At 35.3% G+C, this 12,519-nt stretch overlaps 1 protein-coding gene across 1 annotated transcript in view; it reads right to left on the bottom strand.

Moving 5' to 3' along the window:
• LOC308633207 (krev interaction trapped protein 1-like) overlaps window positions 1–12,519 on the bottom strand; it is a gene marked incomplete at its 3' end in the record, with an annotated part of 43,431 nt that overhangs the window by 12,170 nt on the left and 18,742 nt on the right. The window contains exons 11-12 of the mRNA XM_081265742.1: window positions 11,957–12,113; window positions 11,054–11,205 (exon numbers count right to left, since the gene is read on the bottom strand). Of these exons, the coding sequence (XP_081121868.1) occupies window positions 11,054–11,205; window positions 11,957–12,113 (309 nt within the window). The remainder of the gene's footprint in view (window positions 1–11,053; window positions 11,206–11,956; window positions 12,114–12,519) is intronic.

Below are 12,519 nucleotides of genomic sequence, written 5' to 3'. Positions count from 1 at the left end.
AACAGGAGGATTGCAAGTTGAAAGCCAGCTCAGCAAAAGTGAGGCGCTAAGCAACTCATTGAGACCTTGTCTCAAAATAAAATACAAAATAAGGCTGGGGATGTGTCTCAGTGGTTGAGTGCCCCTGAGTTCAATCCCTAGTACCAAAAAAAAAAAAAAAAAAAAAAAGTTAAAAGATTTTTATCAAATAAATAATTCAATTTTTCTTGTTTCTTTCTTTCTTTTTTTTTTGTACTAGAGATTGAATTCAGGGGCACTTAACCACTGAACCACCTCCTGAGACCTTTTGTTTTTAGTTGTCAATGAACCTTTATTTTATTTATATATGGTGCTAAGATAAGAATCAAATCCAGTAGTTTACACATGCTAGGCAAGTGCTCTACTACTGAGCTACCACCCGGGTCCTCCAGCCGTTTTTTGTATTTTATTTAGAGACAGTGTCACACTGAGTTGCTTAGGGTCTTGCTAAATTGCTGAGGCTGGCTTTGAACTTGAGATCCTCCTACCTTTCTGAGCTGCTTCAATTACAGGCAGGAGCCATGGTGCCTGGCAAACAATTTTATTTTTCTATCTTATAATACTCTATGCAATATATAAAAACTGAAACAATGAAAAGAAAAAACACACAGGAACCAAGATGGCGGGCCAGAGGAAGGAAGCATTCTGGGTTGCTCAGTAACTTGGGATTCAAGTAGTAAGAAAACTGCTTCTCTGCTAGCGATATTCCTGCCCCTGTGAATATTGCTATGCAGGAAGCACCTTGCCTGTCCAGGGCTCCAGGCCCTAGCATCAGAGTAGGTCTCCTAACTACTCACCCATGCAGGACTACTGGGTACTAGAGCGAGACCATTGGCAGCAGCAGCACCTGCAAAGAACTTTTGGCCACTGGCCCGAGCAGAAATCACAGATGCTGCTGGCACACAGGACACGCAGTAGCTTCTCATGAGTAGGAACTCTGGCAGTCACTCCCATGTGGACCCCCACATCTACCAATGTGGGGCTATCCTAGTCGCCGCCACCTTAGGACTCTGCAGCAGCAGACAGTCCCCTACTTGCATAAGCCTGCCTGCACCTGCGAACATCACACAGGCTCTGAAGTCAGCCAACTGCCACATGACGGACGCCACAGAACTTGTCTCTGAACTCATTGTCCAACTCCATCGCTCAGCTCCCCTGACCCGATCTGACACCCCATCATTGAAAGAAGGTACCTCCATCTTCGCCACCTTCATCACAGTCTTCAGCAGGGGCAATTCCCAGTTTAGAACTCCAGATGGCCAGGTACCCTGTTTCTACCTCCTTCTCCCCAGCATTTGTTACCCCGGCATAGTGACACCCCAGTTACCTGCAACATCCTGAGGGCAGAATACCAGCTAATAACAGACAATCCCACCCATTGGATGAGAAGAGAAGCAGAAAAGATACCGATCTCCAACCAAAACAATCCCTGTGTCTTCCTTCAAGATTTTTTTTTCTCCCTCTCTATTCTCCTATCCTCACATCCCCAACATATATGAAATCAAGTACTTTGCATGAACTGGGACTTTGAGAACTAGGATTCTGAACAGTATATTATAGTTGTGTTATATATTCTTTTTTTTTTCTTTTTTCCCCACCAATTTCTACTATTTTCACGTTTTTTTATTTTTCTTAATATATATGTGTGTTTGTATTAAGTACTCTACTGTCTTCCTACTTACTTGTCTACCCCAAATTACTTCCCCTTCCTTCTCCTGCTACTAATCTTCCTCTTTCGATTTCTCTTTCACACTTCCTAAGATAAAATAACTCTATATCTTTACCTCTTACCTCCTCAGCATATCATTCTACTCCTCACCCCTGGTTCTTTGTTCACCATCAGAATCTATAAACCCTTTTAGAAACTTACAGAGTATACTGCAGATAATAATTGAATTCACCACTTCTGTACATTGTGACCAAACTATAAACATCTTAATAGCAAACATTTGTTTTTAGGGTGCATATTATTTATATTAGGATATCTGTTAACATTGTCCTTCACCTCAAAGGAGAGGTATTGGATTCCTATCGCGGCACTATAAGCCTATAGGGTAAAAATGGTAACCATTTTTGGATCCACAGTTCTAGAAGGGAAGACACACAAGCAATATGAAAAGACAAAGGAAGAACGTGCCCCAAACAATTCAAGATAACCCACTATTAGAATCCATGGCCAGGGGCTGGGGTTGTAGCTCAGTGGTAGAGTACTTGCCTAGCGTGTGTGAGGCACTGGGTTCGATCCTCAGCACCACATAAAAATAAATAAATAAAATAAAGGTCTATCAACAAATAAAAAGATTAAAAAAAAAAGAATCTATGGCCAGAACAGCATAAGAAATGATGGAGAAGAAGTTCAGGATGTATATAATGAAAATGTTCCACAAATATTAAAAAAAAGGTATAAGAAAGCAAATACAAGCAGCAAAAGAACATTTTGTCCATGAGCTACAAAAACAAATACAGGAAGAAAAAGATTACTTCAATAGGGAGACAGAGGCTCTAAAACAAACAAACAAAAATAAAAGAAACAGGGCTGGGGATGTGGCTCAAGCGGTAGCGTGCTCGCCTGGCATGCGTGCGGCCCGGGTTCGATCCTCAGCACCACATACAAACAAAGATGTTGTGTCCGCCCAAAAACTAAAAAATAAATATTAAAAATCCTTTCTCTCTCTCTCTCTCTCTCTCTCTCTCTCTCTCTCTCTCTCTCTTTCTTTAAAAAAAAATAAAAGAAACAATAAACCAAATTAAAAGTTCAATTGAAAACATCACCAATAGATTAGACCACTTGGAAGAAAGGACTTCAGACAATGAAAACAAAATACATAATCTTGAAAAGAATGTAGACTACACAGTGAAAATGGTAAGAAACCATAAGCAGAACATCAAGAAATATAGGATAGCATGAAAAGACTAAACTAAAGAGTTACTGGAATAGAGGAAGGCATAGAGTTCCAAACCAAAGGAATGAGCAATCTATTTCATGAAATAATATCAGAAAATTTTCCAAACATGAAGAATGAATTGGAAAACCAAATTCAGGAGGCTTACAGGATGCCAAATGTACAAAATAACAAGAGATCCACACCAAGATGCATTATAATAAAAATGCCTAAAATACAGAATAAGGAGAAAATATTGAAAGCCACAAGACAAAGGAATCAGATTACATATAGGGGGAAACCAATTAGATTATGTGCAGATTTTTCAACCCAGACCCTGAAAGCTAGAAGATCCTGGAATAATATATATCAAGCTCTGAAATAAATGGATGCCAACCAAGAATCTTATATCCAGAAAAATTAAGCTATAGATTTGATGATAAAATAAAAACCTTCCATGATAAACAAAAGTTAAAAGAATTAAAACTCGAAAGCCTGCAGTACAGAACATCCTCAGCAAAATATTCTATGAAGAGGAACTGAAAAACAACAATGAAAATCAGCAAAGGGAGGTTATTACACTAAAGGAAAAAAACTAATCAAAGGAGTAACCAAGTCAAGTTAAATACCAAAAATAAACAAAAATGGCTGGGAGTACAAATCATGTCTCAATAATAACCCTCTGGACGACCTTCCCCGATAGAGGAGGACTGTTCTTCGGTTAAGGGTATACGAGTAGCTGCGCTCCCCTGCTAGAACCTCCAAACAAGCTCTCAATAATAACCCTGAATCTTAATGGCCTAAACTCACCAATCAAAAGACACAGACTGGCAGATTGGATTAAAAAAAAAAGACCCATCAATATGCTGCTTCCAAAAGACTCATAGGAAAAGACATCCACAGGCTGAAGGTGAAAGGTTGGGGAAAAAAATCACACCACTCACATGGACTGCGGAAGCAAGCAGGGGTTTCTATCCTCACATAAAATAAAGTAGACTTTAAGCCAAAGTTAATTAAAAGGGATCAAGAAGGATATTTCATACTGTTTACAGGAAACATTCATCAACAAGTCACAGCAATAATAAATTTATACGCCCCAAACAACAGAGCATCTTCTTTCATCAAACAAAGTCTTCTCAGGTTCAAGAGTCCTAGACCACAACACAATAATTCTGGACAACTTTAACACACCTCTTTTACCACTGGATAGATCATCCAAACAAAAGCTGAAAAAAGAAACTGTAGAGCTCAATAACACAATCAATAACTTAGACTTAACTGACATATATAGAATATTATATCTTTCAATGAATGAATACTCTTCTTCTCAGCAGCACATGAATCCTGCTCTAAAATAGGCCATATATTATGCCACAAAACAAGTCTTAGCAAATATAAAAAAGTAGAGATACTAGCCTGCATTCTACCAGACCATAATGGAATGAATGGTAAAATAAAAAATAAAAGCTACTCTAATACCTGGAGACTACATAATATGCTACTGAATGAACAATGGGTTGCAAATGACATCAAAGAGATTAAAAAATTCTTAGAGGTTAAAGAAAACCAGATACAACATATCAAAAACTTTGGAACACTATGAGGGCCGTCCTAAGAGGAAAGTTCATTGCATGGAGTTCATTCTTTAAAAGAAGAAAAGTCAAAAAATAAATGACTTAACATTAAATCTCAAAGCCCTAGAAAAAGAAGAACAAATCAACACCCAAAGCAGTAGAAGACAGAAAATAATTAAAAGCAGAGCTGAAATCAATGAAATTGAAACAAAAGAAACAACTGAAAAATTGACAAAACAAAAAGTTTTGGTTCTTTGAAAAAATAAATAAAATTGACAAACCCTTAACCATGCTAATGAAGAGAAGGAGAGAGAAAACTACTAACATTCGTGATGAAAAAGGAAATATCACAACAGACACTATAGAAATACAGAAGATAATTAGAAATTATTTTGAAAACTTGTACTCCCATATAATAGAAAATATCAAAGCTTGACAAATTTCTAGAGTCATATGATTTGCGCAAACTGAAAGGATGATATACACAATTTAAACAGATTAATTTCAAGTGACAAAGTAGAAGACACCATCAGAAGCCTTCAAACCAAGAAAAGCCCAGGACCAGATGGATAAACAGCCGAGTTCTACAAGACCTTTAAAGAAGAACTAATACCAATACTCTTCACGAAACAGAAAAAGAGGCAGCACTTCCAAACTCATTCTATGAGGCCAATATCACCCTGATTCCAAAACCAGGCACAGACACATCAAAGAAAGAAAACTTTAGACCAATATCTCTACTGAACATAAATGCAAAAATTCTCAATAAAATTCTGGCAAATCAAATAAAAAAGCATATCTAAAAGATATTCCGCTATGATCAAATGGGGTTCATCCCAGGGATGCAGGGTTGGTTCAACATACAGAAATCAATAAATGTAATTCATTACATCAATAGACTTAAAGATAAGAACCATATGATGTTGAGAGCCATAGCCGAAGGGACCCCAGCAAACTTCCAGCTGCCAGCTGATGATTGGCTCAAGGCGGCCCCAGCAAACTTCCAGCTGCTAGCTGACTGGCTGGGTCGCATGGGCGGAGCCAAAAGAGTCCCCCCAATGAGCAGCTATGTAGTCTGAAAGGGCGGGGAAACAGCCCAATGAGCATCACCGCAGAGGAGTCAATCAGCTAGCAGCTGGAAGTTTGCTGGGGCTGCTGTGAGCCAATCATCAGCTGGAAGCTGGAAGTTTGCTGACAGCTGGCTGGGGCCCCTTCGGCTGTGGCTCTCAACAATATGATCATCTCAATTATTGCAGAAAAAGCACTCAACAAAATACAGCAGCCCTTCATGTTCAAAACACTAGAAAAACTAGGGATAACAGGAACATATTGCAACATTGTAAAGGCTATCTGTGCTAAGCTCCAGCCCAACATCATCCTAAATGGAGAAAACTGAAAGCATTACCTCTGAAAACTGGAACAAGACAGGGATGCTCTTTCACCAGTTCTATTTAACATAGTTCTTGAAAGATGTTATATAGCAATTAGATGAAAGAAATTAAAGGGATACACATAGGAAAATAAGAACTCAAATTGGCACTATTTGCTGACTATATGATTCTATACCAGAAGGCCCCCAAAAAATCTACCAGAAAACTTACAGAATTAGTAAATGAATTCAGCAAATTGGCAGGATTCAAAATCAACCCATAAATCAAAGGCATTTCTGTATAACAGTGACAAATCCTCTGAAAAGGAAACGAAGAAAACTACCCCATTTACAATAGCCTCAATAAAATAAAATAAAATATTTGGGAATCAACCAAACAAAACAGGTGAAAGACCTCTACAATGGAAACTACAGAACACTAAAGAAATAAATTAAAGAAGACCTAAGAAGATAGAAAGATCTACTTTGTTCTTGTACAGGCAGAATTAATATTGTCAAAATGACCATACTACCAAAAGCATTATACAGATTTAGTGCAATTCCAATCAAAATCCCAATGACATTCTTCATAGAAATAGAAAACGCAGTCATAAAGTTCATCTGGAAAAAATAAGAGACCCAGAATAGCTACAGCAATCCTTAGCAAGAAGAGTGAAGCAGATGGCATCACTATACCAGACCTTAAACTATACTACAGAGCAACAGTAACAAAACAGCATAGTATTGGCACAAAATAGACTGGTAGACCAATGGTACAGAATAGAGGATACAGTTATCTTTATTAGACAAAGGCATAAACATAAAAATGTAAAAACATACATTAGAGAAAAGATAGCCTCTTCAACAAATGGTGCTGGGAAAACTGGAAATCCATATGAACAAGATAAAATTAAACAGCTATATCTCACCATGCACAAAACTCAACTCAAAGTGGATCAAGAACCTAGGAATTAAACCAGAGACATGTGTCAAATAGAATAAAAAGTAGGCCTAAATCTCCATTATATCGGATTAGGCCCCTACTTCCTTAAAAAGATTCATATAGCGCAAGAATTAAAATAAAGAATTAATAAATGGGATGAACTCAAACAAAAGTTTCTTCTCAGCAAAAGAAACAATCTGTGAGGTGAATAGAGAGCCTACATTTTGGGAGCAAATCTTTACCCCTCACACATCAGATAGAGCACTAATCTCTAGTGTATATAAAGAACTCAAAAGGCTAAACACCAAAAAAAAAAACCCAAAACAAAGCAAAACAAACAAACAAATAAAACCCAATCAATAAATGGGCCAAGGAACTGAACAGACACTTCTCAGAAGGTGATATGCAACCAATGAACAAATATATGAAAAAATGTTCAACATCTCTAGCAATTAGAGAAATGCAAATCAAAATCATTCTAAGATTTCATCTCACTCCAGTCAGAATGGCAGCTATTAAGAATACAAACAACAGTAAGTTTTGGCAAGGATGTGGGGAAAAAGACACACTAACACATTGCTGGTGAGACTAAAAAATGGTACAGCCAATATGAAAAGCAGTATGGCGAATCCTTGGAAAACTTGGAATGGAACCACCTTTGAACCAGCTATCCTACTCTTCGATCTATTCCCAAAGGACTTAAAAACAGCATACTACAGGGATACAGCCACATCAATGTTTATTGTAGCACAATTCACAATATCTAAACTGTGGAACCAACCTAGATGCCCTTCAGTAGATGAATGGATAAAAAAAATGTGATATATATATACACACACACACACACACACACACACACACACATACACAATGGAATATTACTCAGCAATAAAAGAGGATAAAATTATGCTAAGTGAAGTTAGTCAATCCCAAAAAACCAAATGCCAAATGTTTTCTCTGATGTAAGGAAGCTGATTCATAGTGGGGTTGGGAGGAGGAACATGGGAAGATTAGACCAACTCTAGATAGGGAAAAGGGGAGGGAGGGCAAGGGAGGGGAAAAGGGGTGTAAAAAAGATGGTGGAATGAGATGGACATTATTACCCTAAATACATGTATGAAGACACAAATGGTGTGAATATGTTTTGTGTACAACCAGAGATATGAAAAATTGTGTTCTATATGTGTAATATGAATTGTAATGCATTCTGCTGTCATATATAACAAATTAGAATAAAAAATTAAAAGAAAAAAAAACAGAGATGGGAAGACCATTCTAAACTAGGAATCTAATGATAAGGTCAAATACAAAGTATGATCCTTGACAGATCGTTCCGGTGAGAGGCTATAAAAGACTTTTTGAAACAATTAGGAAAAATATTAATTTGGATATTAGCTGTTATTATGGAAATATTTTATTAGGTTGAAAATGGTATTGTGGTATGTAGGTATGTCCTTTAGGAAATGAACACTAAAATAAGTAGGAATGTGTCATGATATCTACAACTCAATTTAAAATGGTTCACAAAGGAAAAAGAGATAAAGGAAATGTGGCAAAAAATTTAACAATTAGTGAAATAGATAGAATATAATGTGAACTGTAATCACTTTTCAACTTATGTAGTTTTTAAAAAATTTCTCGAGATAAAGTGTTGAAAGACTCATGGAGAGCTTATTTTCTGGTATAAACTGACAAGAAAATTAGGAGAGTCTGAGTAGATACCAACATATACAATTCCCTATGTTAAATGAGTGTTAATCAACCTCTGTTCTTTTCTAGTGAAATCAAGCTGTTTTCATTCTAAGAGAATGATGCTAACCAATAAATATAATTCTTCATTTTTTCAGATGATACAAATAGGAATTTCTCAATTATACAATGAAAGGACAAAAATATTTTAACAGATGATCATGATATTCTGTATTTGCCGTAAGAATTTACTAAGCACTGCTTTTTCACTTGAGTCCACTTTATTTTATAGTTTAATTATGCATTTGTTTATCATCCAATATTATCATTAATGCTCCTTCTATCAACTTTTAAAATATTACATGACTGGAGAAGGTAGATTGGGTATACTTAGATTACTTTATGAAACTAGGGGCTAGGGTTGTAGCTCAGCAGTAGAGCGCTCGTCTAGCATGTGTGAGGCAACTGGGTTCAATCCTCAGCACCACATAAAAATTAAATAAATAAAATGAAAGGTATTGTGTCCAACTACAACTAAAATATATTTAAAATATTATGGAACTAATATACTTTTAAAAATTATAGTAGTATACCCAACATAAAGTTTGTCATTTTACCAAAAAAAGTGAATAATTAAGTGCCATTAATTACATTCAAAATTCATGCTACTATCACCAACTGCACAGCTTTTACATTAACAGAAACTCTATAACCATTAAGATGAAGTGGAGCCAGGCACGGTGGCACATGCCTGTAATCCCAGTGGCTCAGGAGGCTGAGGCAGGAGGATAGTGAGTTCAAAGCCAGCTTCAGCAACAGTGAGGCGCTAAGCAACTCAGAGAGACCTTGTCTCAAAATAAAATACAAACAGGGCTGGGGATGTGGCTCAGTGATTAAGTGCCCCTGAATTCAATCCCCAGTACCCCTCTTCTCCCTCCCCAAAAAAGAATGAGCAGAGCTGGAGGTATAGCTCAGTGGCAGAGTATATGTTAGCATGTACAAGGTCCTGGGTTTGATCCCTAGCACCCCAAAAGAAACAAACCAAAACCAACCAAACAAACCAAAACCACCGCTCCCCAGCAAAACCAAACCAAACCAAACAAAAACCCTCCCCAGCTCCTCCACTGATACTTTTAGTAAGCTCTGATCTACTTTCTATTTATGAATTTGCCTTTTCTAGATAATACAATGTAAGTGGAATCATACAATAGTAGTGTTTTGTGTCTGGCTTATTTTACTTAATATAATGGTTTCAAGATTCATCCCTGTTGTGGCAAATATTAAACTTAATTCCTTTTTTAACACCAAATAATATTCCGTTTTATGTATATACTACATTTTATTTGAATACTCATCTACTGGACACTTAGTTTGTTTTCACCTTTTTAGCTATTATATATAAGGCTGCAATGAATAATGGCATATAAATATGTTTGTTTTCAATTCTTTCACATTTTATACCTAGGAGAGCCTATGGTAATTCATGCTTCAATTTTTGACGAATCACCAAACTCTTTTCCATGTGGCTATAGTATTTTATGTTCTATCTGCCACATACAAGGGTTCCAATTTCCCCATTGTTCAAGAACCATATGTTGAAGAGACTATTTTGGCACCCTTGTCAAAAAACAATTGGTCACAAGTGTATGGGCTTATTTCTGAACTCTCAATTCTATTCCATTAGTTTAATATCCTAGAATACTACCAAAATGTTTTGAACTTTGTAGCAGTATGGTTTAAAATTGGGAAAGGTGAATCTCCTAAGTTTATTCTTCTCTCTTCAAGATTGCTTTGTCTATTTGAGGTCCTTTGTAATTACATATGAATTTAAAAGTCATCCTTTAAATTCTGTAAAAAAGGCTTTGAAATTTTATTATGGGTTGTATTAAACCTGTAGATAACTATGCTAGTATTGACAGTTCAACAATATTAAATATTCCTCTCCTTGAACATGGGGATCTTTCTAGATATTCAGGTTTGTCTTAGTTTTTCAACATTGTTTTTTTATTTTCAGTGTTCTTTCCCGTAACTCTTTCAAAATTTACATAACTGATTAGCCCTTTTTAAAATTCATACTTCCTAACTATTCCTCCCACCAAAATTATTTTTTTTATATAAACTGTTTCATCCAATTGCTATTTTATTAATTATTTTTTGGTGTGGGGGGGTTGCTTTCCTCTTTCTTTTTACAAGAAAAACAATTAAAAAAATCTTTAAGATATTGGAATAGAAAGGAAAAAACTACTAACCAAGAGGCCATTTTAAAAAAATATTTTTTAGTTGTCAATGGACCTATATTTTACTTATTTATATGTGGTGCTAAGAATCAAACCCATTGCCTCATACATGCTAGGCAAGTGCTCTACTACTGAGCCACACAACCTCAGCCCTAACCAAGTGTTTTGTAAGTAGACAAATGAAACTCTATTAATCACCACAAAGATATAAGGACTGAATATAAAAACAGAAGTAAAACTTTTTGGTACAGGAATAGTGCAATTTCTGCATGTAGTGCCTATAATAGGAACCTAATAGATTTTGTGTATTTAAATGACCATAAAAAGATTTCCAAACAAACCTTTTTTTCAACTTCCAAAGGAAGTCTCACATCTCTTCTTAGGAAAAGCTGTGGTGATTCTCTTTGGGGATCCAAATTAGTCAATTCAGCAAGTATTTCTGGCCAGTCACGAACATATTGCAAAGGTTTATGATAAGGCTTGAGCTGAAGGCCTGAAAAACATCTTTCCTTTTATAAATGATAATGTAAAAAAAATAATTATGCCAATGCATATAAAAATTTTATTCTAAACTATGGGCACTTAAGTACTGAATATATATAAATTAAAAGTCTAAATTTAAATCACTATTTAATCTTCACTGTTACCTAATTTGTAGATAACTGCTTGTTTTTAATATAAGAATAATTCATCTAGCAAATTTATCAAATGTGCGTGAAATTTTTAATTCCATTATAACCTATTTAATTATATCACAATCAATAAAATTTTGTGTCAAAGATACAATTAAACCATTAGGTAACCAACCTTTATCAATTAAATTCTTTACCTATGCAATACTTTGTGTGGGAAAAAACGTATATATATGCATTTATTTATACACACACATTAACTTGCTGTTAACTAGAAAGGTTTGCTGGAAAACTAATGTAAAGAAAAGAACATGTGGATTATTTTGAGAGAGTCAATATGAACAATACATTTAATGGCATTCAAATCAAATGTTGTTGCAGGAGAAGAAAATTTTTGGTTTTTACTAGTTACAAAATGCTTTAAATGAAGGAGGGAAGGGGCCTTAAGGGCTCACCTGTTTCAGCAGTTTGAACACTAATAATTTATACAAAAGAGAATAACATGGTATTACTTAAAATTTAAAGCAAATGATAAATGTTACATTGAAGTTTACCATTTTATTTCCAAAAAGGAATAATGGTGTTTAAACAATAAAATAAAAACTATCTTACTAAGGTTTTCTGAACAGATCCAAATAGTGAAATACTGCTGAGTTTCTTGAGAGAGATGCATTCCTTCCATTATCTGCTGTACTGTGGTATTATTTCCATGCTTCAGTTCTACAGAACGGTATGATCCATCCATTCTATATATTCGAACTTTTTCATACTAGGATAAGGAATGATAATAAATTAGGAAAACTGCTTAAAAATTACCTAACACAGTCCAATAAAACACTTTACTTTTAACTTCTAATCTTTTAGAATAGATTTCTAATACAAAAATATCAGAAACCTGCTTCAAATGAGAACTTGTTGATAATATTTTAAAACATTTTACTTCCATTATTTATATTTTCTAAATTATTTTCTTCTGAATGTTCTGTCAAATAATTTTGGGCAACTAAAGAAAATGGTTCTTTAAAATTCAAATTCTTCTGGCAGGATGTTTCATAGTTGTTAATGTAAAAGGTAAATATATGGGAAATATAGACTTGGTCACTGAACTAAGTTTTAGTCAAGTACTCAATAAGCATAATGGGTCATAAATCATACTGAAGATATGGTAGCAGCAG

Source organism: Spermophilus citellus (assembly GCF_964194105.1).
Source record: "Spermophilus citellus genome assembly, chromosome: 14".
Taxonomy (NCBI): Eukaryota; Metazoa; Chordata; class Mammalia; order Rodentia; family Sciuridae; genus Spermophilus; species Spermophilus citellus.
Note: the sequence above shows the minus strand (reverse complement) of the source record. Positions and strands in the feature narration are given on the sequence as shown.